Raw genomic sequence first — 13,696 nt, forward strand, 5'->3', positions numbered from 1 at the left:
CGTAAGTGAGGACGCAAATCAATCAATATCTCACAATAATGATTGAGCATGTCACTGGGATACAAACATTAGCCAAATTTACTACTTTCACTTTTCCAATTTCGCCGTAAGCTTCAAAATACGCTTTTAATTCCATTTCGGCACCCATTGCTCCACTAAAATCATAACTATTTCTTTTTGTTTCTTTTTAAATGCCAGTCAAAAATGCAGTTTTCAACATATGGAATTTACCTCTTGTTTTGATGCACCCGAAAACGATGCAAGATTTGTAATGAGTTCGCTTCATAGTCATATTTTACATTGTTTATATGAAATATGACATGCAAAGGCTAAGAAGAGAAAACTAATATTTCGATTACAAAATTCAACTCGGTTGGTAACCGGGCAGTTCACGTTTACATTTCATCAATTTTAGACTTCCATACATCGTATAGCATAAGAACGTTGGTGGCGTGCCCAACCAAGAAAGAACGGTCTCCCAAAACCAAGGGCTGAAGAAATCCGAGCATCACAGTTTGAGTTTTGTGTAATAAAAGCTGAAAATCGTTCGTCTCCGTCTCGTTTTCTTCGGGAATTTGACAAACCAAAGTGTTGCCTTTGATACTTCTGGAGAGAATTCGACCACTTCGAACTGATATTCCCATCACAATACTGTCTTGAATTTTGATGGAACGGACGCATTGGATTCTATCTGCTTGAGTAATCCTCCAAATTTTGATCTGTAACAAATATTAAAGCACAATACTGAGAAACATGGAGACGTGAACAAAATGCATCCAATAGCAATCTCTTGCATGCAAAAAGAGAAAATTCAAAATTGACCACTTTAGATTTGAAACTGAAGCATTTTGCAGCTCTCAGCTTAATGGTTAGATGGCGGGACAACAAGTCAGAGGCAAAGCGACCTCCACGACCAAAATATTATGGTTCTTTCGCTTATGTTGAATAAAAGAACATATTAATGTCAACTAATGTCAAGAGGGACAAATTCGTTAGTAGATCTTCCCAAGCATCGGCTAAAAAACGTAAAAAAAACACCAACCTTGTTTGCCGTGACGCATGTACAAATACCCTATATATATTTTTCACATCGTAACAATGTCTTTTGATGGCAAAGTGTCGTACTTCTATATTCTCAAGTACCGGTTCTGGTGGTTTCTCCCTGAATGTATAAGTTCACTTCCAAACCCTTGAACTATATGTGTCTAAAGTCAACGCAAAATAGTCAAAGTGCCATTTCTCTTCCCCCAAAACTCTGCTTGAAATACTGATGGGAAAAGGGCAAGTAGCAAGTCATCACAGACACCCAAGTTCTACTTGTTTACAAGCAAAGCTTGGCCAAGTACTAGAACTTGGGCAAGCTTAACCCAAGCAGGGACACGCTGCTAACGTAGCGAGCCCAGAGGGTTAGCTCAGGAAAACCGTAAAATGGGGATTGTTTGTTCGTAGTTAAAGTCAGAGTGCCAGAAACAAGCCAGTCATTGAACCAAAGCCACGTTGCTGCGTCACTGTTGGTGCACTTCATTGCTTTTCCTGTATAAGTTGATTTAATTTGCCCTGGTATAAAATTTCTTGCGTAATTTTGGGCACACCATTTTCCTCTCAAGTGTCTGTGTACAAACCCAAGTTGGGGCAAGTTCCTACTTGGGCAAGTTAAGCACCGGACTACTTGCCCTGTCGGTGCTTGCTTCACATCAGTAGCTTGAAAGAGCCATTGCTCAATCCATCCATTGGAAACGTGTAATTATAGCTTAATTAGTCATACATATTCCATTCTTACCATTGAATCTTGATCTCCCGTGACAAGTTGGTCATCTCGATGGAAACGGCATATAGTGTAGTTGCCCCGAACATCATCACTAAGGCTGCCAATATAATCCTTGCTGGCAAACTTGTACACGGACACCATACCCGATTCCACGCCTTCGTAGGTACCTTTCCATTCCAAAATGGCAATCAAACCAGATCGAACCACAAAGTCAAGCGTGACCACAGGAAGCAACTCGTCAAACATTGAGAAAACCACGGGCATAGACTTGGGACCTTGGAATTTTCTGATCGATACGCAGCCCACATCTCCTGTCCTTGGATTGCTGAAATGTCCGGTCACGAGGAAGTCGTCTTGGAACTTGATTACGGATAGACGCCCGAAGAGTTGCTTTTCATCCAAGATTTCGGTGGTAATCAGGTCCCACACAATAAGTGTGCCATCATATCCCCCGGATATCAGGTATTCGTCATTGATGACTTCTAAACAAGTCACGATTGATTTGTGGCCAGTGAAGATAAGTTCTTCGGATTGAGTGGCAATGTCATATTTACAAATCCTATGACCTAGACTGCACAAAAATTTCCGTTCATTGGCGAAGAACTCGGCATAAAGTGGAACAGTGTCATTGGTTTGAAACTTGGTAGGCTCGGGTAACTCTTGGTTCCAATCAGATTTCAGTTTTCTGTGGTACACTTTCGATTCCAATTTCGTGTTTTTCAGGTAAGTGTAGACAAATTTAGCTGATCTCTTGAATTGGATCAAACTGAAATAATCTAGATCCAATATGATCCGTTCGGTAATTTGGTTGAATCCTATACGATTCAAATTGAAGATTATCTGAAGGTAGTTGTGATTGCCTTGGTCCATGATGTTCCATGAATGTTATGACCGCCTCTGGCAAAGTTCCAAGGAAAAGCCCGCTAAAATCGAAGAAAGTGTAAACTCAACTTGAAATGAACATGTGCTCTTTCAAAAGCAAAACGACAAACGCGTTGTTTTCATAAAGTTTTATATTCCTAGAAAAAATAACCAATATAGAAAACAAATTATTCGGAATGCAAAGAAAGATATAATCAATAAAAACCGGCTATGGCACAGTATCCAATTCCATGAGACGGGGCAATTAAAGGAGCTCATCGACCTCGGAGCACGACAATAAGTTCTCTCCTAATTCAGATGGAGCCGAAGAAACACGCAGAAGGTGGTCGTTCTCAGTCTTCCCATTCACTTCCGCTTTCATTGAGCCAGTTTTGTTGACGGTCGGAAACGCTTCTGTTAATACTGTCAACCTTGGATCTGCTGGGCTCGGGGAGCTGTTGTCCAAATCTAGCACGCATCGATCCACAGTTTCCCTCTTGAAGCCCAGCATCGACTTCTTTACCATCAGACCAATGCGAACGTTGTTGTACATGGTGTCCTCTTCAAGTTCTTCCAATTTGGATTTCTCATAGGTGGAGATGTTTAAGCAGTTCAAAGGCTGCTGAGGTGGGAGCTTGAATTGCGGTGCCATGGGAGGATTGGCACGGGCATTGATCCTCATCGTACATTGACGATCTCGGAGGTTTCGATCCGGACTGATCCCGTAAGCGGTCCGAAGAAGTGAGTTCTTCCGACCAGAAACTGGGGGAAGACACTTCCCCAAGAATATATGGGCACATCGATAGAGCTTGGTTTGTAATGTGAGAACCTCCTCCAGATCTGTGTCGTTGGCGAAGGCTATGAACTCTTCGAAGGTGTGTCGTGGAATCATACCAGACTCTTCCTTGAAGGCCGTGTAAAGATCCGTTTCTCGTCGGTAATGACCTAGAAACTCGTTCAGTTCCTTGGCCACGATGGCAGCTCGGTCTTTGCCACTAAGTTTGATGCTAGGGGCCTTAAGGAAGTAGGGCTCACGAAGACTCAATGCAGCCTTTTGCAAGAACTTGAGAACCAAGTCTATTTGTCCAAGGTCAGAACCATTATCCACGTCAAAGTCAGAGAGTCGCTGGAGAATACAATGCAGATACACGGAGAACGCCTTCCGGGACTGATACTCACTCAACTGCAGGCCACTCTCAATCATTTTGATGATCTTGTCCTTCAGTACCCCTGACCTTTGACGCTTTTCCGATCGCTTCTTGGCCACCTTCTCGGGGTCTTTTTTCGTCTTCACCAAAACAGCTTTGGCCTTATGTCCTTTCATCAAGGGTTTTTCATATTGTGCCACTCGAAGCTCACTTGGAGTCGGCTTACTCGGAAGACTGATTGGTGTTGGTGATGTTTGTGAGTCGGGCTCCGAGCCTTCGGTTGGCGGGATGGGCGAGGTCTTCTTGGACTTGCGTCCATTGATTGACTTGTCAAAATTGAGATCGGTGAAATTTAATGACTTGTCCCGATCCAATCTCGTAGGGCCCATGGACTGACTCCGTTTCCTATCAAATAAGAGAGAGGGAAAGAGACCATTGTCAATTTGAGTGGACAAGAGTTTATTGTAGTCATTGATTGCATGACGTGCTTTACCTGAAGAAGTCGTAACTTTTCGGATTGGGGCCACGTTTACTTTGTCGCTGAGCCTTTTTGACAGCGTTTGGATACAAATGTTCATGCAAAATAAGGTTGTTTTGTGAGCTGTATTCCAAGATGGAGCCGTAATTCTGCCAGGTATCTGCTGTTGGGAATACCCGAACCCATCCACCTCGCCTTTGGTTCTCCTCACGAGCATTTCGAACCATTCGAGCTAGCTCTTGAGAATAGGATATCGAAGAAGAAGCCAACCGGATGGCCGCAAATCTCCTGGTTTCTATGGAGACACTGCGGCGAGTGGAAGCGGCTGCCATCGGCTCCTTAATATTGGCAGTGGAAGAGCCCGACTTATTTGCTTTTGATTCGTCATTTGCTGCCAAATTTGAGGTGAGTTCGTTAACTTTTCGGTTAAATTGGGCTCTTTTCAGGACTGGATCCACGGCAGGAAGTCCAATTAAACTGAGAAGGTCGCACATCATGGCGGATTTGATCTTGAGGTCAATGGGAGCATCACAGTTCAGGGACGGCGAGAGGTTTACCTCCAAAAGCCAAGGCTTCAGCTCTGAATCAATTAAAATGTCGAACCCATACAACTCGAAGCAATTCCGTTTGTGAGGGATGAACATCTTGCAAGCACTATTCACAGGGAACTCGACGGATATGATTGACTTGATGATCACATCCTCGATGGTTTGCATCAATTGGACCGTATCTATATTGTTGGCCTTCAGGTGACGGAGAAGAGCGCTCAGAGACCATTTGTGGCCTTGATCTTCTTGATCCGGGTCATCACATTTGATGTAGTCCGAATGGTACTTGTTGATACTGTAGTTACACAAGTGCATGCAAGGGTTCCACAAATTCTTGCCCGTGGAATCATAACGCACTGTAGCGAATCGTACCAGACCTTCTTCGTAAAGGTAAATCATAAGTGGGTCATACGACGTCACCGCAACGTACAATCGGAGATCCCATTTGTGCCCATTGACAAGCAGGGGATTGTCAATGTACTTGGCCACAACCATAGGCTCGTCCAAAGGGACTTGATTGGGATGATTCACAATGAAGATACCTCTACCCCTGGAGGACGCAACAGGCTTCACTATCCAAGCCCCTCTCATGCGGTGATGAGTGGCAGCGAATTCGCTATATTCAGTCGGGATCATGAAGGTCTTAGGAACAAAATTGAAATTCTTGGCTCCTTTGGCATGTTGAAGCCGTTCAATGTTTTGATAGAGACGGTCTTTTCGTGTCAATTCGTAGGAGCGAGGAAAATGGTTCACTCGTTGATGAGGGAGCAACGACTTGAAAGAATGTGGCTTTGGGTGAACACCGGTCCACATGAGATTGAAATCTGTGTTGTTGGAGTGAACTTCGTGAAAGCCATGAGCATGGCAAATTTGGGACACCAACTTGGCTTCAGCATTGACTGTCTTGAAGCTGAGACGATGCTTTTGGCCCAAAGTTTGAGTTGGCGGAGTGGATAAGGTCATACAGTTGAATGGAACAATGGGGATCTTTTTCCCTTCAATGGACGTTTCGTAATAATAGGGTTCCTCCGCCTTTGACCGAGTCCCAATGGGGAGATCCTTTGTCACTTGAAGATCGTCATTTTTGGCCTTTCGTCCCAAGGAAATCACGTTTGTCCGTGATAACATAACATTGGTCGTAGTCTCCAGAAGAGGAGTTGTTCCATTGTGAATCGAGCTCAGTACTTCCTTGGTCTTTCGATTCTCTTCGTTTATCCTCTTCAGTAAAGCCTCAATTTGTTCCACATTTTTCGATACCTTGGTATGGTTGTCTTCCTCATCGATTGAAGAGGTAGATCCATTAGGACTGCTTTGAATCCCAGAATCTAAAGAGACTTTCCTCAAGATCTCTAGAACACCATCTTTAGAATCCACATCACTGTCACTCGAAGACGAGATTTCAGACGAGACTTCCAGGTACTTTTTCGAGTCATCTCCAATCTCAGAAATGTCCTCCATGTTCCTTCGGTCGCCGGCCTTTGTTAACTGATTCACACTGAAGAGTTCCCAAGCTCGAGAGGATCCATTAGAATGATCACTTGGCACACTTTATCGGCTATGGGAGACGAGCAATCTCCTGAATTAGGATCAATACCTCCTTTACGGCCTCTTCACTCTCACTCGTCTCGGCCTTTATATGAAGACACGCGTGTGTTCAGGTAGGCAGGCTTTAGGGACCTTCACCACTCAGCTGATAACCAAGGCTCATGCAAAGGCAGAGGAGGAGACCCGCTTCTCAAGGTCAAGACATGGCAAACATTTTCAAATCACTGACAGCCAATTCTCCAGGTTGGCAAAACATTTCTTGACTGCACTCGAGACTGAAAATAGAGTCCTGCCTCCGATAGCCTCTCTTGCCAAACTGACGGAAACATTTCGTCAAATAGGAATGAGAGGATATATCGATCAAACAGCGATCACCTTTCTTTCCCGTTTCTCGTTCTATTTTAAGTCTCCTCGCTTTGGATAATGACGATAGCAATCTTTCTAAATCAAACACATATCCCCCCAAGACTAATATTTCAAAACTGGAATGTGTTTGCCTTATTGCATAAATATCAGCTAAATCAGATACTAAGCGCACTTCGTGAAACTCGAAATTATGACTGGTATCGATTTTATAATGACTTTTCGTGACAACTTGGATTTTTTCCTTTCACGTAGTATGTGGTTCCCATTAAAGCGTGCCATAAAAGGGAACGTATTAAAGGGACTTGCTATCTCATGGCGGTATTATTGCATTTGCAGAGAGATTGTGCCCAAGGGGGTGAGTGATTGATAATGACATTCGCACAAAAGTTCTGAAATAATCAGCTCAGTGGAGGTTCCAACACACGCTGGGCATTCTTCTTGGGTAAACAAGGGTGAAATATTTGCAAAGGTAAACTTTGATTCCCATCTGATTTTACGACAGGTGAGGTAAATGTGGGGACAGGGGGACGAATGAGGTTTCTACTTGTTGGAAAACTTGGGAAATAGGAACGTTCAAGATTGATGAGTCTCTTTGATGGACATTTGTGGTACTATGCCACTTTTAACAAATCGAAATTTTACTTCACCCGCAAGTTTCACATGGGAGGAAAATCGGTTTTATCGTTCATAAAGAATTTGAATAATCTTTTGGGTTTGGAACTGATTGACAATTATTTTTTGCGTATTGATAAAAGGCATGTTTTTCAAGAAAACACTCAAAAGACCTATCGCATAAGAAGGTACGCCACGAAATTCAAGCTCAAATCGATACTAGCATTGCTGTGTAGCTGAAACTTTGACCGTATTGAATAATATTTCCAGCTATAGCGCCTTTCTCAGAAGAAACGGCAAAAAACGATCATTTGCAACCCCGGGGAGTGATATGTACGATAATTGAATGATGTTTTCGACAAAACTTTGAAAGTACTTCGAGGGTATTGATTAAATACCAAACGCTAAGTAACCAAAACAAGTGTCTTTCTTCCCCCTTTAAAAGCCATGGATATACTTGCAGTATTAGCTAGCGATGGAAAATGGAAAGGGAGGTTAGAATCGGACGATAACGCGAGTCCAAGAAATGTTTTCGTTATGCCTGGAAATGACTCAGACTCACTTCACTTCCACCACGTTCGCCGCTAAAAATAAGCTGAGCAACTGAATACTGATGATCCGAGGGTGCTAGGCGATAAATTGTCCGTTTTTGTGTTTACTCCATCCAGGGAGGTTCGACTGGAAGTGCGGACATCTTCTGCTTCTGTGAACATCCGATTCGGCATCTGTCACCTTTATTGTTTCGTTATGTGATTTAGGAATTAGGATAACGGCATACAGGAGAGTTAAAAAGTGCTAGGCAAAACAAAAGTTCCCTTAAGTCTAAGAATCTATCTCTAAAATATCTCATATTAAGCATGTTATCCTCACACACTTGCAGATGGCTTTATGTACTGTATGGCGCAGGTTGTTCGATTTCAAAAGGCTCAATTCTCATTTTCATGCTAATTCGACATACACATTTGTTATGATGTTGCAGATATCTCTTCAAAGAGTAGTATTGGGCGGTTCTTTTATTTTGGCATTTTCAACATACGTACATATTCAAGCTTAAGCCACAATGACATGGTGTCATACTTTTCTTCCACCCTTCAACACAGTACTTTTAAAACCACGTAAACGTTTTAAATATCAGGGCGACCTTTAATTTAAAGTTTCACCTTGTAAAACTTTGACAATATTATTAGCAGCAATGGGTTCAAACTACTAATCCAAGTAAGTCATGAAAGACAGTAAAACAAAATTGTAAAGGTAAGGTCTAATCAGATTCAAGTGGAATGCTTCAAACGTAGTTTGAACATATGCGCAACCCTATCTTAACGTCTGGAAGATCAGGGTTGCTTATGAAGGTTTTTTACCTTGGCAGCTAATAACGACAAGTGCAATATTCATAATCGTTATCAATCATTTCCTGTACTGGTGCAATCCCAATATCAATTACCAAGGTCAAATACATTGCTCTAAAATTGGCCCATTTTTCTTACATCTACTGATGGGCATTGTAGGATGCTATGGGAGGGGGCAACAAAGTAACTTGATGTTACTGGTGTCTTTTTTTACTATCCATCCCTCCATCCATCCCCGTATCAGATGTTCAAAGTTGAGTCATCAGCGAATTCGGGAAGTAAAAGAGGGGGGAGGACTCGTTGACACGAATGACCTTGTGTTTCTTTCGCCATGAAGATTTCGAAGGATGCTCATTCCAAGGCATGACCATTTGAAAGTGACTGATACGCCCGCGTGCCTCTCCAAATCCAGATGCAACAAGCCAACTTCATTAAGTTCCTACACACAGAGCCATCCATGAGTTTCGTAACCATTTCGAGACGAGGTTAGTGGACAAATACGAAAGGTTTTATGACAGCTAGGTAACGCCTTCCTGGATATGGTACGTAGGCCGACAACCATTTCCGTTGTGGTCAAATCGAAATGACTTGGTTGAATGGATGTGGATTTCGATTGGCTATTAGACTCGCTGTATTTCCCCACCATATGATCCTATGTTATTCTTTAGAATGTAGGAATTGTATGATTGAACGAAAACGTGTTATCCTCAGAGTCCGAATATTGGCTCTTCTGGTTAATGGAAGTAAATAAGAGCCTGATAACCTTCACTTAGATTGTCTTTTTGATTATTCAGGGCAAACCAAGGGCACAAATAATAATACTTTTTACCATGTCCATGCCAAGGACGATCGTTTGAAATGTTATTCGATCATAACTTTGACGTTCCAAAAGATAAAATTAAAGACAAAATTGCAAACCCTGTTCTTTCTCCATGCATTTGCATTGCGTGATAAAAAATGACGTTTTGCCACTTCTAGGACTCCTCATACATCTTTCAGCAAGGATTACGTGTCAGGGTGCCGTGAAACACACCATGCGACATAAGGGAAAAAGTTGCTTCCAAAAATGCACTTCCGAACAAAACCACAAAGCACTCGCCCCAAGACACGTGAATAAAAAGCATTTATTTAGAGAGGGGATAACAAACAGAACAAGGTATCGAAATGCGCACAATTCAAGCGTTCGAAAATGGTAAGATAAGATTTTAGTACAAGATTACAAAATAGTTAGGTTGAAAGATAATAAACCGAAGAAACTCGAGCTGGCTGAATACCTATCATCTCAAACAACAAAGAACAAACTCAGTGATTACAAACAAGGCTTCCATGCATTCCTGACAACTATTGATTTTTCTGAAAGTTAAGAAGTCTAATAACTAACACACTTTGTCTCAGAGGAGTAAAAAAGTAGGCAAGCAATGTTTCATCCTTAATCATTCACTTGCAGAGTAGCCATGCAAAAATGCTCACTTGACAGTTTGAAATTTCACCGTCAATCTGTGGGTAAAAATAAAAATTCAACATAGCAGCTGATTTCCAAAAGATCTATTTACAATTCAATGGGTCAGGCGTATTTCTATGACCGAAAACGAGTGAGCAAGAAGCAAGCAAAAAGTGAAGGATCTTAGATTTGATCAACGCCCAAATGAGCCAGAGCACCACAGTCATGATTGTTGGCAGCAATGTCAGAATTGTCCAATAAAACCAGCACGCACAAATGAAGAAGGGAGTGTTGCTGCCATAGGTTCTTGATCTAAGGCCTGGTTTTTAAAGCTCTTATCTTGGAGTTAGGGGCTTGGACGCTAACCCGTATGAAAAAACACTGGCCAAAGTGGTACGCAGATGTTCATTCTGGGTAACGTCCAAGCTACTACTCAGAGCATAATCCTAGTATTTAAAAACAGACCTCTGGTGGCAGCAACAAGACTTAATGACGTCAAAGCCAGAATCAACAACAACCCCACCATCAACATGAGCTGTGTGTTAACGGAGCGTATACCCACCATCCAGGGTCATAACCTTTGATTATGATGATCTGAGCCTAAGTCATTGACCCAGACTCATTTTGAATTTTGCAATAATTAAGAAGAGACTTATTAGATACAATATTCTCATCCAATACATAGAGAGAATCCAAGTTTAAAGAAAGTCTTAGGCCATAAAAAATCTTGACTGTTGACCACAATTGCTGGCTTACCAACCATGGCCTATGTACAAGGAGTGTCCTGAACCACCTAATCACAACCTGGTGTATTCAAATCCAAAAGAAAATCCGGAAAGAAGATGCTGCAATTATTCTTTTGCTAAGGTACAAAAATTAGAACCTAGGCCCATATCAAGGTGTTAAAGTTCCCCGTTCTGGCGTGGTTAAGGCTGCTCAACCTTCCAGAACCTATGTGTGGTAGTAAGATGGTGCAACCTACACAGGTTGGTCAGAAACCAGAAGTCCTATGAGGGCATATTGGACCCTCTCTCATTTCTTTGTGTGTCTTGATGAAGGCTCATTTGGTGTGTTTGAGTTTTTTTTCTTTGATAAAAATATGGCTTTATAACTTTTTTGAGTTTCCAAAATAAATTGATTTGACACTTGAATTTGAGAAAAAGAAAATTCTTTAGATAAAAGCTTCTTTTTTTTTAGCCATTGCAATGTAGCACTAGAAATGGATAATTAGAGGAAATGTTACTCGGGTAAAGTAAGTTGAACATAATTCCCATATTGATTTTGCTCATCCGGCCTCCTGATAACGTTTTTTGTGCAATTAGGTAAAAGTTGATCCGATTGCTTTTAAAGGTCAGACAATATATAGATGCAGTTTTCAGACGAGGAACGAGCTATTGTGACAATGATCATTTTAAGTATTGCACAGTTCTTTCAGTGACACTTTATTTGATGACATGACAATTTCTTAACATTAGCCTCTGTTTTTATTGTGATTGCGCTACTGTGCAACATTTTGCTTTACAAATAAAACATTCTCTGATGTCATATTTTTCTCTTTGTCTTCATCATGATCTTCTTTCAAATCCCTTGGATACTGCTCTATGGAGTATTGGTTGTACAGTTTCTGTCATGGCTTGCAGAATGCAACTTCATTGTCAAGGTTAAAGTATTTAGGGGGCCTGTTGGGTTCGTCTCAAGTAAAAAAGTAGCGAGTGCTCATTTATTTTAACAATAACATTCTTAACAGCTCAATGAAATCTGGATCCTTTTCCTTCCTTGAGTATAATCAGACGCTAAGTATTGCAGGGCGCAGGATTTGGCGGAAAAAATTGCAAGCAACACATATCTACAAATCCACAACTTGCCGTCTTAAATCGTGGTCTTAAAATTTAACCAATAACCGGAGCCAAAACAAAGGGAACATTTGCAAAACTTGTTGCTGTTGTTGTTGTTGTTTCAACAGATATGGTTTGATCTTTGGACGCTAAATATAATTTGATTTTAAATCTCCTAGAGCCTGACTACGATCCAATAAGAGTTTTGAAGTCATTTTGTTACCCTGGTTAGTCATAAAATGACGTCAAAAATATAGGTCACTATTTTGAAGAAATATATTAGTTTGTTGCATTCGGTTTTTTTTTTGCGAACTTCGTTACCGCTACTGGAATTGGAATCCCAGCACTTCAAGACGAGAAATTTATAAATTTTACTTAGCTTTTATTTATTTATATTGTTTGATCGACCAACGAATTAGAGTTAGCTGATCTAGCTAACCCTTGAATATGAGGTTGATCGGGAATTTTAGTCAAAAACTTGTCCAAGTCTGACTTAAATCCTGCTGCTGGATCAACACGTATATACTCCCTAGGCAAATTTGAGGGCAGCAAATCAAACAATGAACGAGCCCGAGAAAGAAGAGAGTTGGTCTTCATTGTTTTAACTAGACTGGATTCTCGAGGGCTTGAAGGTGCTCTCAAAATGCACATTAAGATTAAGCCTCTATGGTTACTAGAATTGACCCTAAATTCTGGTTTGGGACAAAGCTCATGGATGCTTTTGAAGACGTACAGTATCAGATACCTTTCGTTCGTATTGAACATAACTAGAAATAGATGATTTTGAAAGGCATGAAAGTGCCACTCTGAATGACCATGGTGATTAACATCAGTTAGTTTAGTTTAAGATAGTGAGATGACCTTTCATGTAATGAATGTGGCGCCATGTAAGTCCATAAGGTTGACAATCTCAACATGTAGAGATGGCAAAGGCCGCACGGCATGACTCCGATATTTAGAATAAGTTAAAAGTACATCCTGCCTAAGGCTATGGTTCAATTAATATATATCCTAATTCATCTGAGTAATTCTAACCAGAATTGTCGAAAGCCAAATAGTGATTTGCGATTGAAATAAAATTGCTCGCGAGGTTCAGAAAATTTAACGGATTTTTCCAAACACCGTCTTAAGTACTTTCTTACCTTTTAGCTCCTTGAAACACAAAACGATGTATTAAAGGATCGACGAAGAACCCTCCATAAATGAGTCATTGTTGTGAGAGGTTGCTAGACCTAAATTCATCTCTTGCGCCATTAGTTATCTTTGCACCTTGTCCTTTTCATTCTCCTCTACCTTCTCTTCTTGCGGACAAACAAACGTAAAAGGACGAGGAAATGGAGCATTGAATGGACCCGTAAGAGAAGCAAGTACTTCATTCTTTGGACTAGCTTGAATGTTTTGGGGGCTCAAAATTGTAAACCTTGACATTCACTACAATTGACTCTAAAACCTGGTTGAGGACAAAGCTCATGGATACTTTTGAACGTCTCTTTGCCCTGAGAGATTGCTTAAATAAAGCACCCAGAGGAACGAAATTTGATCAAGAGACCTTCATGGTTTAAGATTATTAATTTGGTGGTCTAAGCTGGGAGACGACTTTGAGTGCTTAAGATTTCAAAGATTTTGAAATAGTCAAATAAATCAAAACCTTTGGTACGGGCCTCAAGCTTTTGTAAAACTTATTTTCATGTCTTTTTATGGGTATTTTTTGCTTTTAAACTCTCTAAACTTTTTAAAATGTAAGCATT

General features: G+C 41.0%; 2 protein-coding genes across 2 annotated transcripts; both read right to left on the reverse strand.

The window, feature by feature from the left end:
- Window positions 1–330: 330 nt before the first annotated feature.
- On the reverse strand, window positions 331–13,245 carry LOC131877793 (uncharacterized). The gene is made up of 3 exons (XM_059223580.1): window positions 13,091–13,245; window positions 1,781–2,691; window positions 331–719 (listed from the first exon to the last, which is right to left on the reverse strand). Exons 2-3 carry the CDS (start codon window positions 2,636–2,638, stop codon window positions 396–398), a joined length of 1,182 nt encoding a protein of 393 aa, XP_059079563.1. The 5' UTR covers window positions 2,639–2,691; window positions 13,091–13,245; the 3' UTR covers window positions 331–395.
- LOC131877790 (tubulin polyglutamylase TTLL5-like) lies at window positions 2,764–7,084 on the reverse strand. The gene is made up of 2 exons (XM_059223578.1): window positions 4,271–7,084; window positions 2,764–4,182 (listed from the first exon to the last, which is right to left on the reverse strand). Exons 1-2 carry the CDS (start codon window positions 6,259–6,261, stop codon window positions 2,895–2,897), a joined length of 3,279 nt encoding a protein of 1,092 aa, XP_059079561.1. The 5' UTR covers window positions 6,262–7,084; the 3' UTR covers window positions 2,764–2,894.
- Window positions 13,246–13,696: the final 451 nt, after the last annotated feature.

Source organism: Tigriopus californicus, chromosome 3 (assembly GCF_007210705.1).
Source record: "Tigriopus californicus strain San Diego chromosome 3, Tcal_SD_v2.1, whole genome shotgun sequence".
Lineage (NCBI taxonomy): Eukaryota > Metazoa > Arthropoda > Copepoda > Harpacticoida > Harpacticidae > Tigriopus > Tigriopus californicus.

Bases quoted from the DNA above. Each gene is read 5' to 3' on its own strand.
- LOC131877790 (XM_059223578.1), bottom strand. From the start codon at position 6,261: ATGGAGGACATTTCTGAGATTGGAGATGACTCGAAAAAGTACCTGGAA. The intron at 4,183-4,270 runs GTAAAGCACGTC...CTTATTTGATAG, and splicing joins AAAAGTTACGACTTCTTCAG to GAAACGGAGTCAGTCCATGG.
- LOC131877793 (XM_059223580.1), bottom strand. From the start codon at position 2,638: ATGGACCAAGGCAATCACAACTACCTTCAGATAATCTTCAATTTGAAT. The intron at 720-1,780 runs GTAAGAATGGAA...TATTTGTTACAG, and splicing joins CGGGAGATCAAGATTCAATG to ATCAAAATTTGGAGGATTAC.